Genomic DNA, 23,051 nt, shown 5'->3' with positions numbered 1-23,051 from the left:
TATTGTTCTCCTCTATCTTTCTCTGCTTCCTTATCTTCTGCTTATTCTCAGTTTGGATCTGCCATAGTTTCCTGTGGTCTTAGTCTTTCAGCCTCTTTCTGTAATTGGCTGGGGTTTACTTCCAGGTATCTGTCTTGAAAGCTACTATCCTAGGCTGCTAGCAGGACAGATTCACTTAAAAGGGGCCGTTTACTAGGTTCCAAGATGGATGATTTTGATTGACTTGTTTAGAGGGTTAGACAGCACTTAAGTCTTTAAAGGAAACTAAAGCTCTAATTCATTGAGGTTCATGATGTTTATAGTAAACAAGTAAACAAGTAGTAAAAGGAGATGGACTTTTTCATTATTAGTTTTATATGACTGTAAAGCAAAGCAAATTCTGTTGGTAATATAATATGCATTATTTATGTCACAGCTTATGCAAACATTATTAGCAACTTTACAAGTGCCTCTTTGAACAGAAACAATAAAAGTATAGTTGAACTCTCTTTGTAATGTTTGTCATTTAATTATAACCAGTATTCCCCTTTTGTTATAAAAAGTACTGAAAATAATTATTTTATTTAATACCCTTTATTAATAGACTTAAAATTCAGAAACTGGTAAGTGTAGTGTAATGGTTTAACTTTAAAAGTTGGAACAGAATATAAGGCAACAGAATTTCGTATTAATATGAAAATGACCCGGGATCTAAGTCAATTCTTGTTATTTTAGGTAGTTCTGTTCTTTATAATCATCACAAATTCTCAGTTAGTGAATAGTGAACCATTGCTTCTAGGGGAAATACAGAGTTAGGTTCCTGCAAGTTTCCCTCTTGTGTTTCAAAAACTCAGCAGCACTTGAGCACTACACTTGGGAGCCATTTAAAACAATGGATTCAACAAAAGTACAAAAAAGTAAAAAACACTGTTACTCAATGGACACAAAAGAGACACTTATTTACAGTTTGAGAGCTGAAACAACAAGGTAAGGTATCAATCACCTTCTTTAACAGCTGGGAAGATGTGCATGGAGCATCTCAGAATTGTCCCTGTTCTGTGCATGTCTGCAAGAGACAGAGAATGTGCCTCTCTCACGTAAGATTTTAGAGTTACAAATGAATTTTATCAAGTGGGCAAATTTGTAAATAGACAATCTGCAAATAACTTACCTTTTATTGGTGCCTTTATCAAGTTAAATGCAGTGGTAGTTTCCTTTTTCTGTACACCACATCACCGCCTCCTCATAAGTTGTGAGGATATCTTAATGTAATATTTTATTTAACATGAAGAGATTTTACCAAGGTACTTTTTTTCTTTTAAGAAAAACAGAAGTTGAGTTGTCTTACTTCAAGGGTCTACCTTTTTAGTAGGAAAAAATTCAAATATGCTTCAGATATCTTTGTGATTTATCTCATATATTACTATCATTAGATAATATTTCAAGGCTCAGTATACACTTAAAGAGATTCGTATAATGCCAAATTTCAAATAGTCTTAGAATTTTTTTTTTAATATTTTATTTATTTATTTGACAGAGAGTTCACAAGTAGGCAGAGAGGCAGGCAGAAAGAGAGGAAGAGAAGCAGGCCCCCTGCCTGCTCTCTGCTGAGCAGAGAGCCCGATGCGGGGCTTGATCCCAGGACCCAGAGATCATGACCTGAGCCGAAGGCAGAGACTTTAACCCACTGAGCCACCCAGGTGCTGCCCTAGAATTTTTTTTATACAGTTCTTGTCAGACTTTTCTTTTTGTCTCAGTTCTGTTACTTTCTTACTTACTTTATGCTTTGCATTGATACTGTTATCTTCAATGAATTGTTTCTTCAGTTACCACTTGTCAGATACCAATTTTTTGAGGGTTAGTTCGGTTACAACTGGATAGAATCTGTAGATCCACCTATCGGGCAAAAATCTCAATATATGGTATTACGCTATTCAACTAGTTAGAACATCACTGTTGTCTCCTATGATTTTGAAGTTCTCATTCTGTCAGGATACCTTAAATATAGAGTACCACTTGTAAAGGTCTGAACAGATCTAGTGAGTAGCTAATGTGCATTTCATCAAAAACAAGAAACCATTGATTCTAAGAAGTACCCGTGATTTTATGTACCACCAAAAAAGAAGAAAATGCCGTCAATTATAAAATTCATTTTAAGATAAATTGTTTTCAGAGAGATTAAAATGAGAATGCATTTTGAATTGGTGAAAATAAATGTTACTAAAACTTATGTTATGAGAAGTATTACAGGTTAGTGATTAATCTGGGGCTAGATTGCCTGGGTTTGTGTCTTGTCTACCACTTACTAGCTCTGTGACTTCCTGTGACTTATTCATTGTATCCATGTGTCGTTTAATTATATTAAATGAGTTAATAAGGGGCGTCTGGGTGGCTCAGTCTGTTAAGTGTCTGCCTTGGGCTCAGGTCGTGATCCATGGGTCCTGAGATGGAGCTGTTTGTCCCTTTCCCTCTAACCCCCACCCCTGCTTTTACAAAAATTAAATAAATAAAATAAATTGGTTAATAAATGTAAAGTTAGTTTAGCTCAGTATCTCATCCTCAAATGTTAGTCTTATTCAAATAGAAATGAACTATAGGAATCTAATTTTTCCACATCTCAGATCGTTCTATACAATACACTTTGAAGTTGCTGTGTTCCATTTAGTAGTACTCTTAGATAGTGTAGGAAAATTCTGCTTAAAAACATTGCGCTTGAATTAATTTCCTTTAATATAATTTTATATAAACATGCTTCAGCTTTATCTTTTTCTGGGATACGGACTATAAAGCCTCACTGAGTCAAGTTTTATGAAAGTGACTTTTTGATTACTGATTGCTTTTATTGTCAGCTCTTAGTTTAATTGGTAATTGTGTCTAGCTTCATAGTCTTGTACGTTGTCAACCTATGTAAGTTGAATCTTTATTTAAAGAAAGAGCCATTTCTTGAAGTGTGCAATTAAAGTTTAATACCTTGAGGCTCCGCTTCTTACTCCAAACGTGGCTAAAACTTACCAAATGAGCAAATCACAAGCAACGAGATGTATGGGTAGGTCTTTGAGGCAGTATCAAATGAGCTATCAAAGTGAAAGTGAGAAGGGGTGACTTTTTCTGGACCAGATTTAGGCTGCATGAAAACCAATCTTCCAAGAGGTGAGGGGTAAAATGAAACCAGGGGGTGCTTTCATCCTCCCAGCAGATTGCAATGTAAGTGGCGATGCCCATATTTTTTTTGGATAGAGATCATGAACTATTAGAAGGTAATACAGACAGCTTGGAATTAAACTCACTTTTGCTTTTTGGATTTTATTACTCCATAACAAATGTTAATTCTGCCAAAACTTTGGAGATCCTAATTTCCATATTTAGTGTTTTTTGCTGACAGTTCCTTCTTTTTTTTTTTTTTAAAGATTTAATTTATTTATTTGACAAACAGATCACAAGTAGACAGAGAGGCAGGCAGAGAGGGGGGGAAGCAGGCTCCCTGCTGAGCAGAGAGCCCAATGTGGGGCTCGATCCCAGGACCTTGAGATCCCGATCTGAGCCGAAGGCAGAGGTTTTAACCCAGTGAGCCACCCAGGTGCCTCAGTTCCTTCTACTTCACTGCTTTCCACCTAAGAATTCCCGGTATGCTTTGTAACCTTTTTTTTTTTTTTAAATTTTTAATTTTTTTAAAATTTTTTATAAACATATAATATATTTTTATCCCCAGGGGTACAGGTCTGTGAATCGCCAGGTTTACACACTTCACAGTACTCACCATAGCACATACCCTCCCCAATGTCCATAACCCCACCCCCTTTCTCCCAACCCCCCTCCCCTGAGCAACCCTCAGTTTGTTTTGTGAGATTGAGTCTCTTATACTTTGTCTCCCTCCCGACTCCATCTTGTTTCATTTATTCTTCTCCTACCCCCTTAACTCCCCATGTTGCATCTCCATTTCCTCATATCAGGGAGATCATATGATAATTGTCTTTCTCCAATTGACTTATTTCGCTAAGCATGATACTCTCTAGTTCCATCCACGTTGTCGCAAATGGCAAGATTTCATTTCTTATGATGGCTGCATAGTATTCCATTGTATATATATATATATACCACTTCTTCTTTCTCCATTCATCTGTTGATGGACATCTAGGTTCTTTCCATAGTTTGGCTATTGTAGACATTGGGGCTATAAATGTTCGGGTGCACGTGCCCCTTCAGATCACTACGTTTGTATCTTTAGGGTAAATACCCAGTAGTGCAATTGCTGGGTCATAGGGTAGTTCTATTTTCAACATTTTGAGGAACCTCCATGCTGTTTTCCAGAGTGCTTTGTAACCTATTTTTTTATGCCCTATTTAAATCGATGTTTTTGCAAGATACTGTTCTCTTCTTTGGAGCCAAAAAAATTCTAAGAATTTCTTTTGTTCTTAATATTGTGTTGAGGAAGTGGAGTAAAGCTTTGAAAAAATAAAACTTTAGTTCTTTTGATAGTGGAAAGTAAACTAAAAGACAAACCAGGAAGAATTTGGGTTACATATAATGTTATAGATATGTGGTTTATACCTTGTGTGTATCTTTTGTTTATATATACATAACATGGTTTAAATCTTTACATTTAAATTTGAGTTATTTATGTTTTTCTACATCATTGTAAGTCTATATATATATAGATGTACAAGAACTTGCTCATATTTAAATGTAAAAAACTTAGATTTATAAGAGGTTTCCAATAGAAAGCCAAAGGATATAAACATAATTCATAAAAGGAAAGTAAAATGTAGCATTTATAAGGTAATGAGCAAAGAAACATAAAATAGCTTTATTTTTATTTATTTTTTTTAAGATTTTATTTATTCTTCAGAGAGAGAGGGAGAGCAAGCGAGCACAGGCAGACAGAATGGCAGACAGAGGCTGAGGGAGAAGCAGGCTCCCTGCTGAGCAAGGAGCCCGATGTGGGACTCGATCCCAGGACGCTGGGATCATGACCTGAGCCGAAGGCAGCTGCTTAACCAACTGAGCCACCTAGGTGTCCCCATAAAATAGCTTTTAAGTAATGATTCCTACTGCTCAGGTGGAGATAACACATACATAAATAACCAATCTTGGCAAAGTTTTGGCAATTACTGGGGACATTACAAATTGATCTCTTTCTCTCTCTTTTTTTAAGATTTTTATTTATTTGACAGAGATCACAGGTAGGCAGAGAGGCAGGCAGAGAGAGAAAGGGGGAAGCAGGCTCCCTGCCGGGTAGAGAGCCTGATGTGGGGCTCAATCCCAGCACCTGAGCCGAAGGCAGAGGCTTTAACCCACTGAGCCACCCAGGCGCCCCTTGATTTCTCTTTTGAAACTATACTGCAACCTGGAGTGAACTATAAAGCCGTTGCATTTTAACCCAGATAAGCCTATCCTAGCAAGTTATCCTAAAAATATCATTGAACAGAATATGCACAAGTGTGTTCATTTCTGCTTTATTCTAAATAGGAAAAACTTGGTTTCAATATAAATATCTAACATTGGGCGAATAGTTATTATTGAGTATTGATACTAGGAGCACCTGTGTGGCTCAGTGGGATAAGCCTCTGCCTTCAGCTCAGGTGGTGATCTCAGGGTCCTGGGATCAAGCCCCACATCGGGCTCGCTGCTCAGCAGGGAGCCTGCTTCCCCCCACTCCCTGCCTGCCTCTCTGCCTTCTTGTGATTGCTGTCTGCCAAATAAATAAATATTTAATAAGTATTAAAAAAAACCTAAAGACTAGAAAATACAAGTGGCTTATTATAATAAAATATATATACTAATAACTTCCATGTCAGTAGATGTATTTTTTGTATACAGTATCTACTGCTTTATAAATAAAATATATATACTAATGCTTCCATATCAGTATATGTATTTTTATGTACTGTATCTACTGTTTTATATATGTATGTACACAGTATATGTATTCTTATATATACTGATTGTTTATATACTTTTATGATATATATATTATTTTATATGGTAATGGAATTTGCAGAAATCAAAACTGTTAGTGGGTTAGGGTGCTGGGATTATCATTATTAAATTTTATCCTTCATTTTTAAGTAAACATTATTTCTGCTTTATCGCACAGTTCTCTCTTTTTTTTTCCACCCCCTGTTATCTCACCAAATAGGTCTATAGGGTGTTTGGGTTTCCACCCATTGGAGAAGCCTTTTAAACTCCTCTAACGGTCTGTCATTCTTAAGCAGTAAAGATGATAAGTTGTCATTTTTAATTTGATATTGTTAACATCATTTAAGAAATAACTTATTTTACTTTGAAGTTAGGAAGTACCTAACAAGGTCATTAATATGTATTTATTTTAAAATATTTTGTTTAATGTAATACAAATATGGAAAGTTGTATTGAATGTAATTTTAAAGTTTAAGAAATCACAAAATTATAAATGGTTATATTTATATTATAAAATTATTATATATATTATAAAACACCCCTTAACCGCCATCCTGGTAAAGAAAAAGAATGTTTCCATCACCTCAGGAATGTCCCCTGTCCTTTCCAATCACACTCTTTCCTCCCCTGGCTCCCAACGTAACCACTTTTCAGACTTCTATGGTAATCATGTAAGTATACATTCCAACACAGTTTAGTTTTGCCAGCTTTTAAACTTTATGTAGAGATGTGCTTTCTTTTACAGTATCTTTAATAGGAAATCTTAATAGGACTACCTGTTAATACAGGTTTTATGAAATTTCACCTGTGATTTTGTTTCGGCCTGGCACTTAACCTCAGCTGTCACTTCAGAGGCATTTGTTCTCTCAGGAGGGAACATTTAGTTATCGTATCCTGAGACTCCCTTTGCTTATTAATTGGATTGCTTTCTTCACAAACTTTATCTAATTCCCTTAAAGCTTGTGTACGTTTCTTTCATGATTCTTCTAATCAGAGCTGCTTGATCATGTTTGCTATCTAGAATCTTTAGAAATATATCTCTTCACTGTGATTATTTTCTTTATGTAGCATGAGTAAACCTAGGCATTTACTTTCTAAATTCAGAGTAATTTGTAGATAGGACCTATTTTAACAAAATATCTGAAACTGTGTACTTAGTCGAATACAAAACTGATTGCTTTTTAGAAAAATTCATTCTGTGGCACATAGAAGTTTTTCAAAATCTTAAATGTTGAGTCTTGGCAAGGCAAGGTGAAAGGGATTCAGTTCAAAAGCAGTTTTAAACATTTCTTCAGAATAACCTCCTCAACCCATTTTCTACAGTTCTAAGTGAGATATAGCACCTGGATTTTTAACCCTGAACAGTAGTGTTTTTTTTTTTTTTTTTTAAGATTTTATTTATTTATTAGATGGAGAGAGACTGTAAGTAGGCAGAGCAGCAGGCAGAGGGAGAGGGAAAAGCAGGCTGTTGCCTGAGCAGGGAGCCGGAGGTGGGGCTCGATCCCAGGACATGGGATCAGGACCTGAGCTAAAAGCAGCCGCTTAACCGACTGAGCCACCCAGGTGCCCCCAAACTGGAGATTTTAAAGTCATAAAAACCCTTTATGTTTGTGTGGTACTTTTATAATTTGATGTCACAGACATTATTTCAGTTGATTCTCTCAACAACTTATATTAAAAGAAGGACTGTTAATAAAACTCCCATTTTGTTACAGTTTCCATGTAGAGTAAATGTAGCCCCAAAGAGGGTGTTTGTTGGACTTGCCTGTAGTTGGAGGACTAGTGAAAGGTAACTGGAACTTGAACGTTAAACATCGGTGCTAGTGGGGTTCGTTTGTTCGTTTGTTTGTTTTTCTGCCATAAGACCAATTATGTACTACTCAGATAGCAGCTAGACATATGAAGAAATCAATATTATAAAGCAGGTTCTATTTTTCTAGTTTAGTTCACTCAAGTGTTTTTAATATTAGTAAGTTTGTTAGTTCAAAGTTCAGATACATTCCATGCTGAATTTAAAAAAGAAAAGTGCAGTATATCTGGACCAACCTTTGCCTCTTGATAAAACAAAGGATAAGCAACTTGAAGTTGTAGTGGAAGTAGTCTGTAGTGGAACATTAATCAGCTTTAAAAAGGGAGAAAATTTTTTTAAATTTTTTATTAACATATAATGTATTATTAGCCCCAGGAGTACAGGTCTGTGAATCGCCAGGTTTATATACTTCACAGCACTCACCGTAGCACATACCCTCCCCAGTGTCCATAACCTAATACCCCTCTCCCTCGTCCCCCTCCCCCCGCAACCCTCAGTTTGGTTTGTGAGATTAAGATCTCTTATACTTTGTCTCCCTCCTGACCCCATCTTGTTTCATTTTTTCCTTCCCTACCCCCTCAAACTCCCCACATTGCCTCTCAAATTCTTCATATCAGGGAGATCATAAGATAATTGTCTTTCTCTGATTGACTTATTTCACTCAGCATAATACCCTCTGGTTCCATCCACGTTGTTGCAAAAGGCAAGATTTCATTTCTTTTGATGGCTGCATAGTATTCCATTGTTTATATATACTACATCTTTATCCATTCATCTGTTGGTGGACGTCTAGGTTCTTTCCAGAGTTTGGCTGTTGTGGACATTGCTGCTATAAACATTCAGGTACACGTGCCAAAAAAGGGAGAAAAATCTGATATATGCCACCACACAGATGAGCTTTGAAGACATTAAGTGAAATAAGCCAGTTACAAAAGAACAAATATTGTATGAGTCTATTTATATGAGGTACCCAGAGTAGTTAAATTCATAGAGACAAAACGGAATGGTGGTTGCCTGGGGCTGGGAGAGGAGAGGATGGGGAGTTAGTATTCACTGGGTAGAGTTTCAGTTGGGGAAGATGAAAAAGTCCTGAAGATGGTTGTTGTTGGGGGTTTCACAACAATGTGATTATACTTAATGCTGCACAACTACTATACACTTAAAAATGTTTAAAATGGTGAATTTTATGGTATACACATTTTACTACACTAAATTAAGAAGAAAAAAAGTGCTTCGTCTGAAATAGGGTTACTGGGTGCTTTGGAGAAGAAAACAAGAGAACATAAAAATCAGGCTCACCTGCCATGAGCTGGCATGTATAATTTTAAGGTGACTCAGGGCATGGTAAAGGGAATATGATATTAAAGTTTGAGTGTATCATTTTTCAAGAACATTTCAGAATATGGGTGTTGGTAGATTTAGGAAAATTAAAAATATCTATGCTAAAATCTCACCAACATGTGCAAGTACAGAAAAGATTTGAATCTGTGTAAAATCTACATTTGATTTTATAGTAGTTTTATTTTCCAGTATATAACCAAGGCACAAATTGTATATGTAACAAAATATTGTTGGGTGGCAGAGAGGTCTTTGATGTCCTTTATATAATGAGTAGATCCAAAGAGTTTGTAATTAAGTCAACTAATTATTTAGCACCTTAAATATTTTGTTGACTAGATATTAATACAGATGTTCATAAAACAGTTATTTTTATTTCTTAAGTAGATTTATCTCAGGTATCCTGAATATACCATTTCTTAGCAAACTCTTATTTTTCTAGGTAAAAAAAAAGAGCTTAACTATTATGTTTTTGCAACCTAAATATTAATGGTATTTAAGTTTAGTGAGGTATTCCCTGTAGTTTTTATGTTTTAATTCTTTTGATTGTTTTGGATATCTCTGAAAAAATTAGGCCAAGGAGGTATTCATTTTTTTTAAATTTTAATTTATTTTTTTGTATGTCCCAGGCTACTTTATTTAACAATAAATGATGAGTAATGAGTGATGAGTAATGGGATTAAAAACAAGAGTATACTTGAACTTCTCCTTCCCTCCAACTAATTCCCCCCAAATTCCCTGCCCCCCCCCAACACCTTTGTATTCCCAGATTCTTTCTTAATGAAGAACTTAATCCCAAAACCCTGGAACAAACCCCAGGTTCTCTTTCCCTAGCTCTCCCTCTTCCTCTGGCCCCCATTCCTGGGAAGGGCTGGCATCTCAGTTTGAGTGCAAGAGAGAGCCCAGAGTTGTGACAGAAAGTGGAAGGCTTCACCCTCTGAGGAACTGAGGAATACAACGTAGTGAAGTGTGAGGGCCCAGATAGCCTGGTGTACCAAAATGGGGTCCTGGTGCCAGAGGAAAGGATACTCGTGCCCTCAGAAAGGGGACCCAGCAGCCTCAGGATCCTCTCATTTTAATAGTCAGTGCCCAAAGCCAGGGGTCTGGAAAATATCATTGTTTTTTATTAAACTGTTAACGACATATAATAGGTGAAAAATCCTCAACTGCTGAGTTTATACAATGTGTACATTTCAGTTTTTTGCTATTATTACTTGTAAAGGCCAGATGAAGACTAAGCGTGTCATAATATAGTGTCTTGAGTATCTGATGAAGATTCTGAATAGTGTCTTTTTAATATGTGGGCACTAAGTATACTATAAAATATTTATTTTATTGTAATTACTTACGGTTTTTACCCTACATTAGTTTCTATTCCAAGAAAGTATATGTAAAAATAGAAGCTGGCAGTCAGATAGAAGTTGAAACGTGGGATTTGGATGTTTGTCAATTTTAGATGTGTAACTTTTTTGTCTTTTACTTCACTGAGGAAATTCTTTTTTCTTTTTAATTTTAGTAAAAAATCCCAGAAGTGGGATGAAATGAACATCCTGGCGACATATCATCCAGCAGACAAAGACTATGGTTTGATGAAAATAGATGAACCTAGCACTCCTTACCATAGGTAATGTTTTGTTGATTCGTTCCTTTTTTACTTCCTTTTTGCATTCTATATGAGCTTCTGGATAACAGGTGATTTAAGTATCTGTTTGATTTTATAGTAGTTATTAGAGCACAAGTCAATAACCCAACTGCATATTTGTATATAATAGTATAAGTAATACATCACTTTATTTTATTTTTTTAAAGATTTTATTTATTTGTGAGAGAGAGAGCGAGCATGCATACACACAAGCAGGGGGAGCAGCAGGCAGAGGGAGAAGCAGACTCCTCGCTGAGCCAGGAGCCTGATGCAGAACTCGATCTCCGATCCCTGGGATCGTGATCAGTGCCAAAGGCAAATCCTTAACCACTGAGCAACCCAGGCGTCCCAGTAACAAGTAACTTTAAAAACTTGGGGATCTAGGGGTACCTGGGTAGCTCTGTTGGTTAAGCATCTCTTGATTTAGGCTCAGGTCGTGATCTCAGGGTCATGAGATCAGGTTCCACACTGGGCATGGAACCTGCTTAAGAGTCTCTCTCCCTCACTCTGCCCCTCCCCACCTCCCCTTAAGGAAAAATTGAGAGTCCATTTTTTTTTTTTTAAGATTTTATTTATTTTTTTGACAGATCGAGATCACAAGTAGGCAGAGAGACAGGCAGAGAGAGAGGAAGGGAAGCAGGCTCCCCGCTGAGCAGAGAGCCCGATGCAGGGCTTGATCCTAGGACCCAGGATCATGACCTGACCTGAAGGCAGAGGCTTAACCCACTGAGCCACCCAGGTGCCCCGAGAATCCATTTTGTACATTATAATTGTAGTAACTGTTTATTTGCTGTAACTCAGTGATCCCTAGCCACTAATGATACACACAGATTAATGACTTTTGCCTTCCTTAAAATAATCTATTTATAAAAAGGAAGATGAGGGTTGGGCTTATTTCCTTTCTAAGTAGAAACTGGGAGCTTATTCAATCTTTGCAGAAAGGGATGACTTCAGCTTTTTTAAACCCATTCAAAGACAAGTGGTCATTACTATTGTTACATGTCCTTATTTTTAAACTTATGTAATATTATAGTTCAGATAATTACATTGTGATTATTGGCAGCTTTTGCCTTCCAAAATATTTTAAATGAATTATAAAATTATAGTGTGTGGCAGTAATTAGTATGAAGACAAAAATAATGTACCAGGAAGCATTATGAGAAGATGGAGATTCTAAATAATAGAAATACCTAATTCAGACTGTGCCTTAATTTGTATTGAAAAAGATTTCCAGGAATGAAATATTTGGTCTATGAAGGAAGGTAACATAAATCCAGGAGTTACTGTTAAAATAGACTTAAGGAAGTCTGTATTTCAAATCAGTGAATAAAAACTTTGGAAAGTAAGTTGAGATAACTTACACCTTGTTGATAGCAAAAACAGTAAAAACAAGGATAAGTATGAAGATTTTGACAAAGGTAGAAATAATGAAATAGGTACAGGTGCCAAAACTCGGAACACTAATAAGGCTTGAGGGAAGAAATGGAAATAAGATTTATGAAAAGCTTATACCCTTATTTTTCTCCTAATTACAAGAATGGTTTTTGTTGTTGTTGTTTTTACTTTTTTTAAAAAACTTATTTGTCAGACAGGCACAGCGAGAGAGGGAACACAAGCAGTGGTAGTGAGAGAGGGAGAAGCAGGCTTCCCGCAGAGCAAGCAGCCCAGTGTGGGGCTCGATCCCAGGACGTCAGGACCATGACCTGAGCTAAAGGCAGACGCTTAACGACTGAGCCACCCAGGCCCCCCAAAGATATATTTTAAAACATACCTTAAACCTTTTATTGTGCCAGAAGCCACAGTCAGGGCTTTTTTTCCTTTTCAGTAATGGTGGTAGATAGACATTCCTTCCTTATCTTTTGGTTGGAAATACCTATCTGACAAGAATTAAAATTGAACATAACTGAAAAAGTTGTAGGCATTATTTTTAGATTGTTTATCTTAAATGTGAATGGTATTTATCTGGTACTTTTTTTTCCCCTTTACCTTACCCATATCCTTCCTCTGGGAGTTTCCAAAGTTATTTGGTTCCTAAGTAATTGAAGCTTTATGTATGTACAGGTACATGTTCTCAGCTTTTATCAATTTAGTGCTCAATTTTACCAGTTTCTTTCATGGCCCTTTTTTTAAAGAATTTTGTTTAGTAGAAGAGGATGCTTTTTATAGAAAGATTGTGTTATACTATCTAAGAATTTCACGCTGTTAATATACAGAAGTTATTAATGCTTTTATATATACATGTGTATGTATATACACACACATAAATATAATTTGCCCATAAATTTTATAATATAGAGTTGTCTATAAAAGTTCTACAAATTGATAACCTCCCATGGAAAAAATGCATCATCAAAACTATAGCACTTTTTTAACTTGTCTCATCAACTAACTAGGAAGGATATAAATCAGTATTTTTTTTTTTTTAATATAGGTGACTTCTGCTTTTATATACCTGTCAGTGGCCTCAGAATTAAATATGCTCATGTTTGCAATTAAGTGGGGAGAAAATTTTATATTAGAGGATAGATTGAAGAAAGCTAATAGCTTTTAAATGCCCTGAATTAGATCTTTAGGATCTAATTATGGTATTTTACCTAGCCTTATGTCTGCATGGATCATTTGTTTCTGTCTTCTTCTAAAACCAGACAGTGGTTTTGGTTTTGTTTTTGTTTTCCTACATATTTGTTCCCTCTCGCTGGATGGAATAATTGAAGTTTCTAAATTTTTTACAAATGATACAAGTTCTTAATATTTATTTTCATGGTCACAGTAGTGGTTTTTTAAAGTCATTTGGAGGGTTTTCTTGATTGGTGCTGTATTTTCAAAAACTTGCATGGAATAGAAACAATTTGAAATTAAGCCTCCGGGTACTTGGATGGCTCAGTTGGTTAAGCATCTGCCTTTGGCTCAGGTCAGGATCCCGGGGTCCTGGGATCAAGCCCTGTATCAGGCTTTCTGCTCAAAAAGGAGCCTGCTTCTCCCTCTCCCTCTGCTTCTCCCCCTGCTTGTGCTCTCTGTGTCAAATAAATAAAATCTTTTAAAAAATAAAATTAAACCTCAGAACAACAGAGCTATAAATATGTTGATACTATAACTTAATCAATAGAATAATGGTTTTCTACCTTGTTTTTCTGCTTGAAAAATTATGGTTTAAGTATTAATTATAATGTGCTTTTCATTCTAGTATGGTAGGTGATGATGAAGATGCACTGAGTGATTCTGAAACCAATGAAGCCTTGACCCCAGATATCTTAGCTAAGAAGTAAGTACTGATGACTATGAAGTATTTTCACTTACACATTTTCACTTGCTTTTAATTGTGCAGAGTTAAAGGCATTCTGCTGTACTTGTACAAATGTAAAAAAGCATAAGCTAAGTTTATTTGGATTTCTCATAGCAACTTTTATAGTCTTGTTTCTAGATTAAAATCAAAGTGTACAGGTAGCAGAAAGAGTACTAGAGCCTGGTACACAGATTCCTTGTGTCAGTCCCCTATGCGTTTGTATTTTTGTTGTTGGTGTTTTTAATATCCTATGTTTTAAAGTAAGATGGTACATCTGGCTGGCTCAGTCAGAAAAGCATGCGACTCTTATTGTTGTGCGTTTGAGCCCCCACATTGGGTCTACACCTAGAGATTACACAAAAATAACTGGGTTCATAAACAAAAACTCTATTTCTTTGCTGTTCATTGATTTCTTTCACCTTCCACTGTTCTTATTGCTTACTGGTTTCTATGCTCATTCCCACTTTCTTGCTTTTTATTTTCCTCATCAGGTTATAGCTGGCATAGTAATGATCTTTAAATGTTTTTATAAGGCTCAAGAGTTGAATGAATGAGACACTCAATAAAAGAATATCACAGTGTTGATTTCTTTGTAAATGACTGTTGTGTAGATTAGCTGCTGCTGAAGGCTCAGAGCCAAAGTATCGGGTTCATGAACAAGCAAGCAGTGAAGATGAGGATAGTGACCTCTCACCTGAAGAACAAGGTAGTTGATTTCCTTTACTGCTTTCAGCACTGTGCTAATAATTTTTGCTTAAATAAATTCATTATTTGAAGGTTTTCAAGTGGTTTTCCTTTTAGGAAAATGGATGGTGGGAGGTTAGGGAGCAACATATTTATAATTCAGATTCTACTTACATGGGTTTAGTGGATAACAGTTTCCCTCCCCCTGCACACACATACCACCTTCCTTGATTTCAAGAATTTGGGAAAGTATTACCATTTTTTAAGTAATTATAGTTTCTTTCTTTGTACTTTTTTCTTTTTTACTGTTTGATACAGAGTAGATGCTCAGTAAATAGTAATGCTTTTGGTGTCAGTGAGTGTTTGGGTGATCTTAAAATGGATAGCGGTAAGAGCTAATTTACCAATCGCTTGTGCTTTTTCTGTTTTAAAACAGTAGTGAAACTTACCAGATGAACCAAGATGGTCAGATGTAGAGTGATCTTTTTTAGGTTCCATTGAATCAAAAAAAGAACAGTAATGTCATATGCAAGAAGATAAAAGAGCCTTCTCAACAGGGTTGGAAGAGGCTCTTGTAGTCCATACAGTACACAAACAGTTATATTGCTACTTACTCATGGTTTTTGTTATTTCAAGTAAGAATGGTTATCTGTGGAGATAAGAAGAAAAGGAAGGTATTTTATCTTGTTGCTTTTTACACTCTTTGAACCATGTGAATGTACAGTCTTTTCAAGAATTAAAATTGTTTATATAGTTTTTTAAAACTAGTTTTAAAAGGAAAAACCAAGTGTAGGTATAGGAAAAAAGATGCAAGAAAAACAGAAACACACCTTCACAAAAAAGAAAAAGAGTTAGTGGTGTACTTGAAGCCTTGAAATGTGGATGTTTAAGAAGTTCAGAAATTTCATCTGGATTCTGAATATTTGCTAGTTAATGGTCAGAATCTTTGTCAGGTGTATCTCCTAAGGTATAATTTGCTACTTCTGTCATCTTCAGAATATAGTTTATTCAACAAATTGTGATGGTCTGAGCCTAATTGTTGTATGAGACAAAAAAAAGTACATGTAGCCTAATCCCAAGTTACATTGTAGGTCTTGTCTCCTCAGTGACTTCCTAACTTATCCAAAAATAAATTACAAAGACCCTTGAAAATTGTTTTAAATATAAGTTGTTTCTGGAGCTGGTTTCCTCATTATTCTCTTAAAAACATGATCTATTAAGAACAAGAATTTGTTATTAGCCTATATTGTCAGTTTTCATTGAAGGATTTTTTTTTCCCCCTCAGATTGTAGTTCCGTGAATTAGCCAGCAGGGGGAACAATTTGGTTACACGTTCAAAAGTTCAAGTCCTTTTAGTAGAGTTACTGACTCCTATGGGTGTTTATTGCTTTTATTTTATTTTTTTAAAATATTTTTATTTATTTATTTGACAGAAATCACAAGTAGGCAGAGAGGCAGGCAGAGAGAGAGGAGGAAGCAGGCTCCCTGCGGAGCAGAGAGCCTGATGTGAGGTTCCATCCCAGGACTTTGGGATCATGACCTGAGCCGAAGGCAGAGACTTTAACCCACTGAGCCACCCAGGCGCCCCTATTTATTGCTTTTAAACAAACAAAAAAAATACATATCTGAAAGTCCTTATTTATTGATAGAAATTCTTGGAAAAAATTATATCTTGTAATTTTTATAGTATAACAATTAAGATATTGGCTATGGAGTCAGACATACCAGTTTGTACTCCAGGTATATCAGGTGTCTAATTTGTAATTTCTCTGAGCCTCAGTTTCTTCATTTCAAATTGGGATCTATAAAAATATTCAGAGGTATTGTGAGTACTAAATGATATAAAGAATTTAAATCACTTAACTCTGATTCTGTCATATTGTATGTATTCAGTAAATAATAACTTTTAATGACTTAAATAATTGGTGTATTCTCCATTATTTTATAAAATAGTAAAAAAAAAAGTATAAAAAAGGGAATTTGCTTGTGAAGTTCACATGGAGAGTTGATTATTGTTAGAACTAGGCCTAAAATCTTAATATCCTTGAGCTCTTCTTAGTATGTTGCTCTATCATACAAGGATAACAGGTAAAATGAATATAAATAGTTAAAGAAGATTGAGAACACTTGTATTAGCCTCTTTCTACAAAATGAATATATTGTATACTTTAAACTTATATAAAGCATTTTGAGTATTCTAAAATTAGAAAGTATAACAAAATCAAATTCAGTATCTCTTAGGATTAAAAAGAAATAATTTTCTTAGACTGTAAATATTATTCACCAGAGAGAAATACTATAATAATCAACTTCTAGGAATAAAAAACTGTAAATTAATGGGGCGCCTGGGTGGCTCAGTGGGTTAAGCCGCTGCCTTCGGCTCAGGTCATGATCTCAGGGTCCTGGGATCGAGTCCCGCATCGGGCTCTCTGCTCAGCGGGAAGCCTGCTTCCTCCTCTCTCTCTGTCTGCCTCTCTGCCTACTTGTGATCTCCCTCTGTCAAATAAATAAAAAAATATTTAAAAAAAAAAAACTGTAAATTAAAACAGCATCATGGGGGCACCTTGGTGATTCAGTTGGTTTAGCAGCTGACTCTTGATTTCAGCTCAGGTCTTGATCTCAGGGTTGTTAGTTCAACCCCTGCTTTGGGCTCCAGACTCAGGGTGGAGCCTACATACATACATACATACATACATACATAGTACCTACATAGTACATAAATAAATACACAGAATCATGGTCTCTTTCCTTTCAGATCAACAAAAGTTAAAAAAAATGAGTTTCTTTGGGTATAAATATGGAGAAATAAGTTATTTATGTACTATTGGTGGGCATGAAAATGGTTTGGCTTTTCTGGAAAGCAGTATGGCAAATATGAGCCAGAAGTTTTAAAAGAAAATGATACCCTTTGATCTAGCAATTCAGTTTCCCAGAGTCTATTCCAATGTTTTGTAAACATTATTGACTAAGTCCTACATGTTATATATGTATGCATAAATTATAAAAAGAAAAATTTCACAAAACAGTACTCACCTTTATTATGTGTAATGCATTCTAGTTTATTTTGTTTTATTTCATTTTTTTAAACATACCCATTAAAGGGGGTGCCTTGGTGGCTCAGTGGGTTAAAGCCTCTGCCTTCGACTCAGGTCATGGTCCCAGGGTCCTGGGATGGAGCCTCGCATCGGGCTCTCTGCTCTGCAGGAAGCCTGCTTCCCTCTCTCTCTCTCTCTCTCTCTCTCTCTCTCTGCCTGCCTCTCTGCCTAGTTGTGATCTCTGTCTGTCAAATAAATAACTAAAATCTTAAAAAAAAAAAAAAAAGAAAGAAATTTTTCCCCAAGAATAGAGGATTAGTCACTCAATACCTTATAACCATTTAAAAATTATATAAATCTGCTATGTACATGGTGGAATTTTTTACTATATCTTCATATACCTAATTGTCTAAACTCTGAATCATTTTAGCATGAAAGAAAGGGTCATATTGTACTTCCTCAGATGGTGGGCATAAACTGAACCTTGCCTGGGTGAACATAACGGAAATTGTAACTATATAGTAAGTGAAAAAACATCATATAGAAAAATATAGGAGTTATTTTTAGAAAATTTTCTAGAAAAAAGTATAAAATCATAAAATATTAATGGTTAGGTGCCTGGGTGGCTCAGTGGGTTAAAGCCTCTGCCTTCGGCTCAGGTCATGATCCCAGGGTCCTGGGAGTGAGCCCCAACATCAGGCTCTCTGCTTAGCAGGGAGCCTACTTCCCTTCCTCTCTCTCTGTGCTGCCTGCCTCTCTGCCTACTTGTGATCTCTGTCTGTCAAATAAATAAAAATAAAATCTTTAAAAAATATATTAATGGTTAATTTCTGAGTGAGTATTGCAGTACTGGAGGCAATCAGAACCATTTTTAAAAATTAATTATTGAAATACGATTCATGTTACATTGGTTTTCAGATGTACAATGTATTGATCAAACAATTTTGTACATTATTCAGTGTTTATCATATGTATAGTCCCCATCTGTCACCATATAATGAACAGTGTTATTACAGTATTATTGACTATCTTCCCTAAGTTGTACTTTACATTTCCATGACTTATTTATTTGGTCACTGGAAGTTTGTAAAACCATTTTTTTTTTTTTAAAGATTTCTATTTGTTTGCCAGAGAGAGATAGAGAGTACACACAAGCAGGCAGAGGCAGCAAGAGAAGCAGGCTCCCTGCCGAGCAAGGAGCCTGATGTGGGACTCAATCCCAGGATCCTGGGATCATGACCTGAGCCGATGGCAGCAGCATAACCAACTGAGCCACCCAGGCATCCCATGTAAACCATTTTTTTGTTTGTTTTTTAACATTGGTTTTTGCATCATTTGAATACTTGAAAGGCATCACTAAAAATTAAATCATGAGGATTTGGTCTTTTTATTGCCCTCTTTTTTCAATTTTACTTCCCTCTACCATATGGTATTCTCAAACAGTAAGACAAATCACAAAAGTAATTCATAAGTAGAGAAGAAGAAAGATGCCTGGCAAGATCTTGGTCATTTGAAACAAATGTTTATGGAATACTGAGTTGGTGGTCTCAGAACTTTCCTTTTCCCAACCCAAATGGAGGCTGAAAAGAACAATAAATGCCTGCTTTTGAAACAAATTTAAGTGTAAGTCATCTGTGAGTATAGATGGTTATAAAAACTGAGAGGGAATTAAAGGAGATTCAGAAAGTACTTTGAATAGCCTTTTGCAGAGATTTCTCTATGCTTTTTGCATTAAAATACTTTCATGAATATAATAAAACTATGATAAATGAATTTTAATGCTCTTGTTTGACAAAATAAACAGGTGGCAATTTTACGTCATCCCCTTTTATTTACCAGTCTATAACTATTTCTACAGAAATAATCAGTCTTTAAATGCTGTTAATAAAATATGATCAGTTATGTTGATTTGCTCCTGACCTGTGTTTCTGTGGTGCACACTATAAATGAAAGAATAATCTAGGATTACTTCACTGTGCCTTATAACAGCTTTTTCTTAAAATTACTCTGGGAATGAGGTTACATTTTAACTAGCAGTGTTTAAAATCACTGCAGTTTCTTCATGGATAATGAGAATTTTTATTTATTTATTTGCTACTAAGAATTATTTTTTTGAAGACTTTATTTGAGAGCAAGAGTACGAGTAGCAGGGAGAGGTAGGGGGAGAAGCATGCTCCTGGCTGAGCAGGGAGCCCCATGAAGGACTCGATCCCAAGACCCTGGAATCATGACCTGGGCCAAAGGCAGAGATATTCAAGTGCCTGAGCCACCCAGGCACCCTGCTAAAAAGAATTTTTCAGGGAATTTGTAATTAATTATAAAACTGGAAGACTTGAACATACTAAGGTTACCCTACAGTTCATTGACTCGAAGTTAAGCATGCTAATTGTTGTCTTATTTTCTGTGTGTATGTAGTATACACATGCATGCAGACTTTTTAAATGACATACACATGGTGTACGTAGCTTGTTTTTCTCCCTTGTTTAAAAAAAAAAAGCTTTTTTACACTCTTTAGCCAAATGTAGCTCATTTTCAACTTTTTCTGGAGATTTTTCTTACGTCCTATTTTCCTAGTAAGATGTATTTGAACCATCTAAAAGCAGAGGTGTGCAGATTTTCTGTAAAAGGCCAGATTTAGGTTTTTATGTAAAAAAAAAAAAACTAAATATTTTAGGTCTTATGGCCCATGTCGTCTTGATTGCACCTACTCGACTCTGCTATAAGCATTATAGAACCAAATGAGCACAATCATGTTCCAATAAGGTTTTTTTATTATTATTATTTATTATTTTTAAAATTTATTTGGCAGACAGAGTTCACAAGTAGACAGAGAGGCAGGCAGAGAGAGAGGGGAAGCAGACTCCCTGCCAAGCAGAGAGCCCGATGCGGGGCTTGATCCCAGGACCCTCAGATCATGACCTGAGCCAAAGGCAGAGGTTTAACCCACTGAGCCACCCAGATCCCCCGAAGTTTTTTTTTTTTTTTTTTTTTTTTTTAAAGATTTTACTTATTTGAGAGAGCGTGCCCATGAGGAGAGGGGAGGGGCTGAGGGAAACTTCCCACTGAACAGAGAGCCCTACCCTGGATCCCAGGACCTGAGCTGAAGCAGATGCTTAACTGCTTAACTGATTGAGCCCCCCAGGACACCCCCAATAATAGTTTATTTACCAAACAGAGCAGGCTTTATTTTCCTAATCTTTGAGTTAAAGACTTCCTAAGCCTACTTTTTGTATCTTATAGAAAAAAAGCGACAGTTTGAAATGAAAAGGAAGCTTCACTACAATGAAGGACTGAATATTAAATTAGCTAGACAATTAATTTCAAAAGACCTACATGATGATGAGGAAGATGAAGAAATGTCAGAGACTGCAGCTGAAGAAAGCATGAACACGGAAGAGTTAAATCAAGGTTAGATGTTTCTGAGATTTTCATGGAGACTCTTGTAGTTCTTTGTGCCTAAACATATTTTATTTTGCTTTACATGTTTGGAGAAGCTCAGAAAATTTTCTTGAAATTCACTTAAATTTATTATGCCAAACTTTCTAAAATCTCAGCCCCTGTGGCCAATATCAAAATAAAGTTTTTATTCCCAAAGTTGTTTTGATTTAAGACTATATGTATATGGGGGTTTTGTTTACTTAGCTTAAGCAGTGATGTTTGTCTTCACATTAAGCTGTATTTTGTTTTTGATGTTTCAGATTATATTCTTATCTGTCACACCAATCTAAATTAAGGTTTAAACTTTCCAAAAGAAGCACGCTTTTAATTTGGAAGATTTGTTCTTAACATCCTTTCAAGTAGAGTATGTCATATCTTTCCGATGTTGACTCTTTTGACTACTGGATTGACAAAAATGCTTGTCTGATTTTTGTTTTTAAGTCTTGGACAGTCAGCCCTTGCAACCTGCCAACTGTTAATCCATCATAGTTAATAGAGTTTATTTTTTTAATTAAATTCTGGTATTTAATGAAGATGAATCTTCTGTACTGCTAATGCAGATTTTGTGCCCATTTCCCTTTGTACTTGAAAACTGGAGATGTAACTTTATTTGTTGTGCCTCAAATGGTTAAGTCTTAAGAAAGTAAATCACTATGTGTGTATATATATATATATATATATATATATATTATTGTTTTGGTGTGCATATATGAAGTGTGAAGGATTCTGTGATAGAACCTAATGACTGTCTCATTTAATACCCTAATTATAATATTTTTTATTCCCTATTAAGCTTTTGCCTTTTGTTTCATATAGCATTTCACTTCCATTTTATTCACCATGGTTGTTTTGTTTTTTGTTTTTTGTTTTTTTTAGCTTATATTTAACTGAACAAACTTCATTTTAAGTAATTAGTGTTACATGTCTCCCTCTTCCTCTTTTAAAGTTTATTATCCATTTTTAGGTGATATTTATCTATATCTTGGTGATTTATTTTAATGTATTCAGAGTGAATGTTTTTTTGGTTATAGCTTTTCATCAGTTTCTCCTCATACTTTTTTTTTAAGGTTTTATTCACTTGACAGAGTGACAGAGACACCAGGAGAGAGGGAACACAAGCAGGGGGAGTGGGAGAAGGAGAAGCAGCCTTCCCACTGAGTAGGGAGCCCGAGGCAGGGCTTGATCCCAGGACCCTGGAATCACAACCTGAGCCAGAGACAGACACTTAACAACTGAGCCACCCTGGCGCTCCTGCTCAGACTTTTAATACCAGTTCTTGGTGACTCTGGCAGAGCACAAGGAATGTCCTTCATTTGCTGCAAATTTGCATCAGTAACACTGTGTCAGAGATTAAAAGGATTTTTTTTTTTTTTTAAGATTTATTTGTTTACTGAGGGGGTGGGGAGAGGCAGAGAAGGAGAGTCTTTTTTTTTCCCCCAGTGTTCCAAGATTCATTGTTTATGCACCACACCCAGTGCTCCATGCAATACATGCCCTCCTTAGTACCCACCACCAAGCTCTACCCCCCTCCCCTCCAAAACCCTGTTTGTTTCTCAGAGTCCACAGTCTCTCACAGTTTGTCTCCCCCTCCAATTTCCCCCAGTTCACTTTTCCTTTTCTTCGTGTTATTCCTTTTGCTCCACAAGTAAGCGAAACCATATTATAATTGACTCTCTCTGCTTGACTTATTTCACTCAGTATAATCTCCTCCACTCCCATTCTGGGGATAAAAATATATGTTTATAAAAAAAAAAAAAAAAAAAAAAAAAAAGAAAGGACCAATACCCAACTTTTGTAGCAACATGGACGGGACTGGAAGAGATTATTATGCTGAGTGAAATAAGTCAAGCAGAGAGAGTCAATTATCATATGGTTTCACTTATTTGTGGAGCATAACAAATAGCATGGAGGACATGGGGAGTTAGA

At 35.9% G+C, this 23,051-nt stretch overlaps 1 protein-coding gene across 1 annotated transcript in view; it reads left to right on the top strand.

The window, feature by feature from the left end:
* PPP1R2 (protein phosphatase 1 regulatory inhibitor subunit 2) overlaps positions 1 to 23,051 on the top strand; it is a 29,606-nt gene that overhangs the window by 2,106 nt on the left and 4,449 nt on the right. The window contains exons 2-5 of the mRNA XM_082700521.1: positions 10,560 to 10,667; positions 13,870 to 13,947; positions 14,580 to 14,674; positions 20,928 to 21,095. Coding sequence (XP_082556647.1) covers positions 10,560 to 10,667; positions 13,870 to 13,947; positions 14,580 to 14,674; positions 20,928 to 21,095 — 449 coding nt within the window. The remainder of the gene's footprint in view (positions 1 to 10,559; positions 10,668 to 13,869; positions 13,948 to 14,579; positions 14,675 to 20,927; positions 21,096 to 23,051) is intronic.

Source organism: Mustela nivalis (assembly GCF_964662115.1).
Source record: "Mustela nivalis genome assembly, chromosome: 1".
Classification (NCBI taxonomy): Eukaryota; Metazoa; Chordata; class Mammalia; order Carnivora; family Mustelidae; genus Mustela; species Mustela nivalis.
The sequence above is the reverse complement of the archived record's forward strand: the minus strand, read 5'-3'. Positions and strand labels throughout refer to the sequence as shown.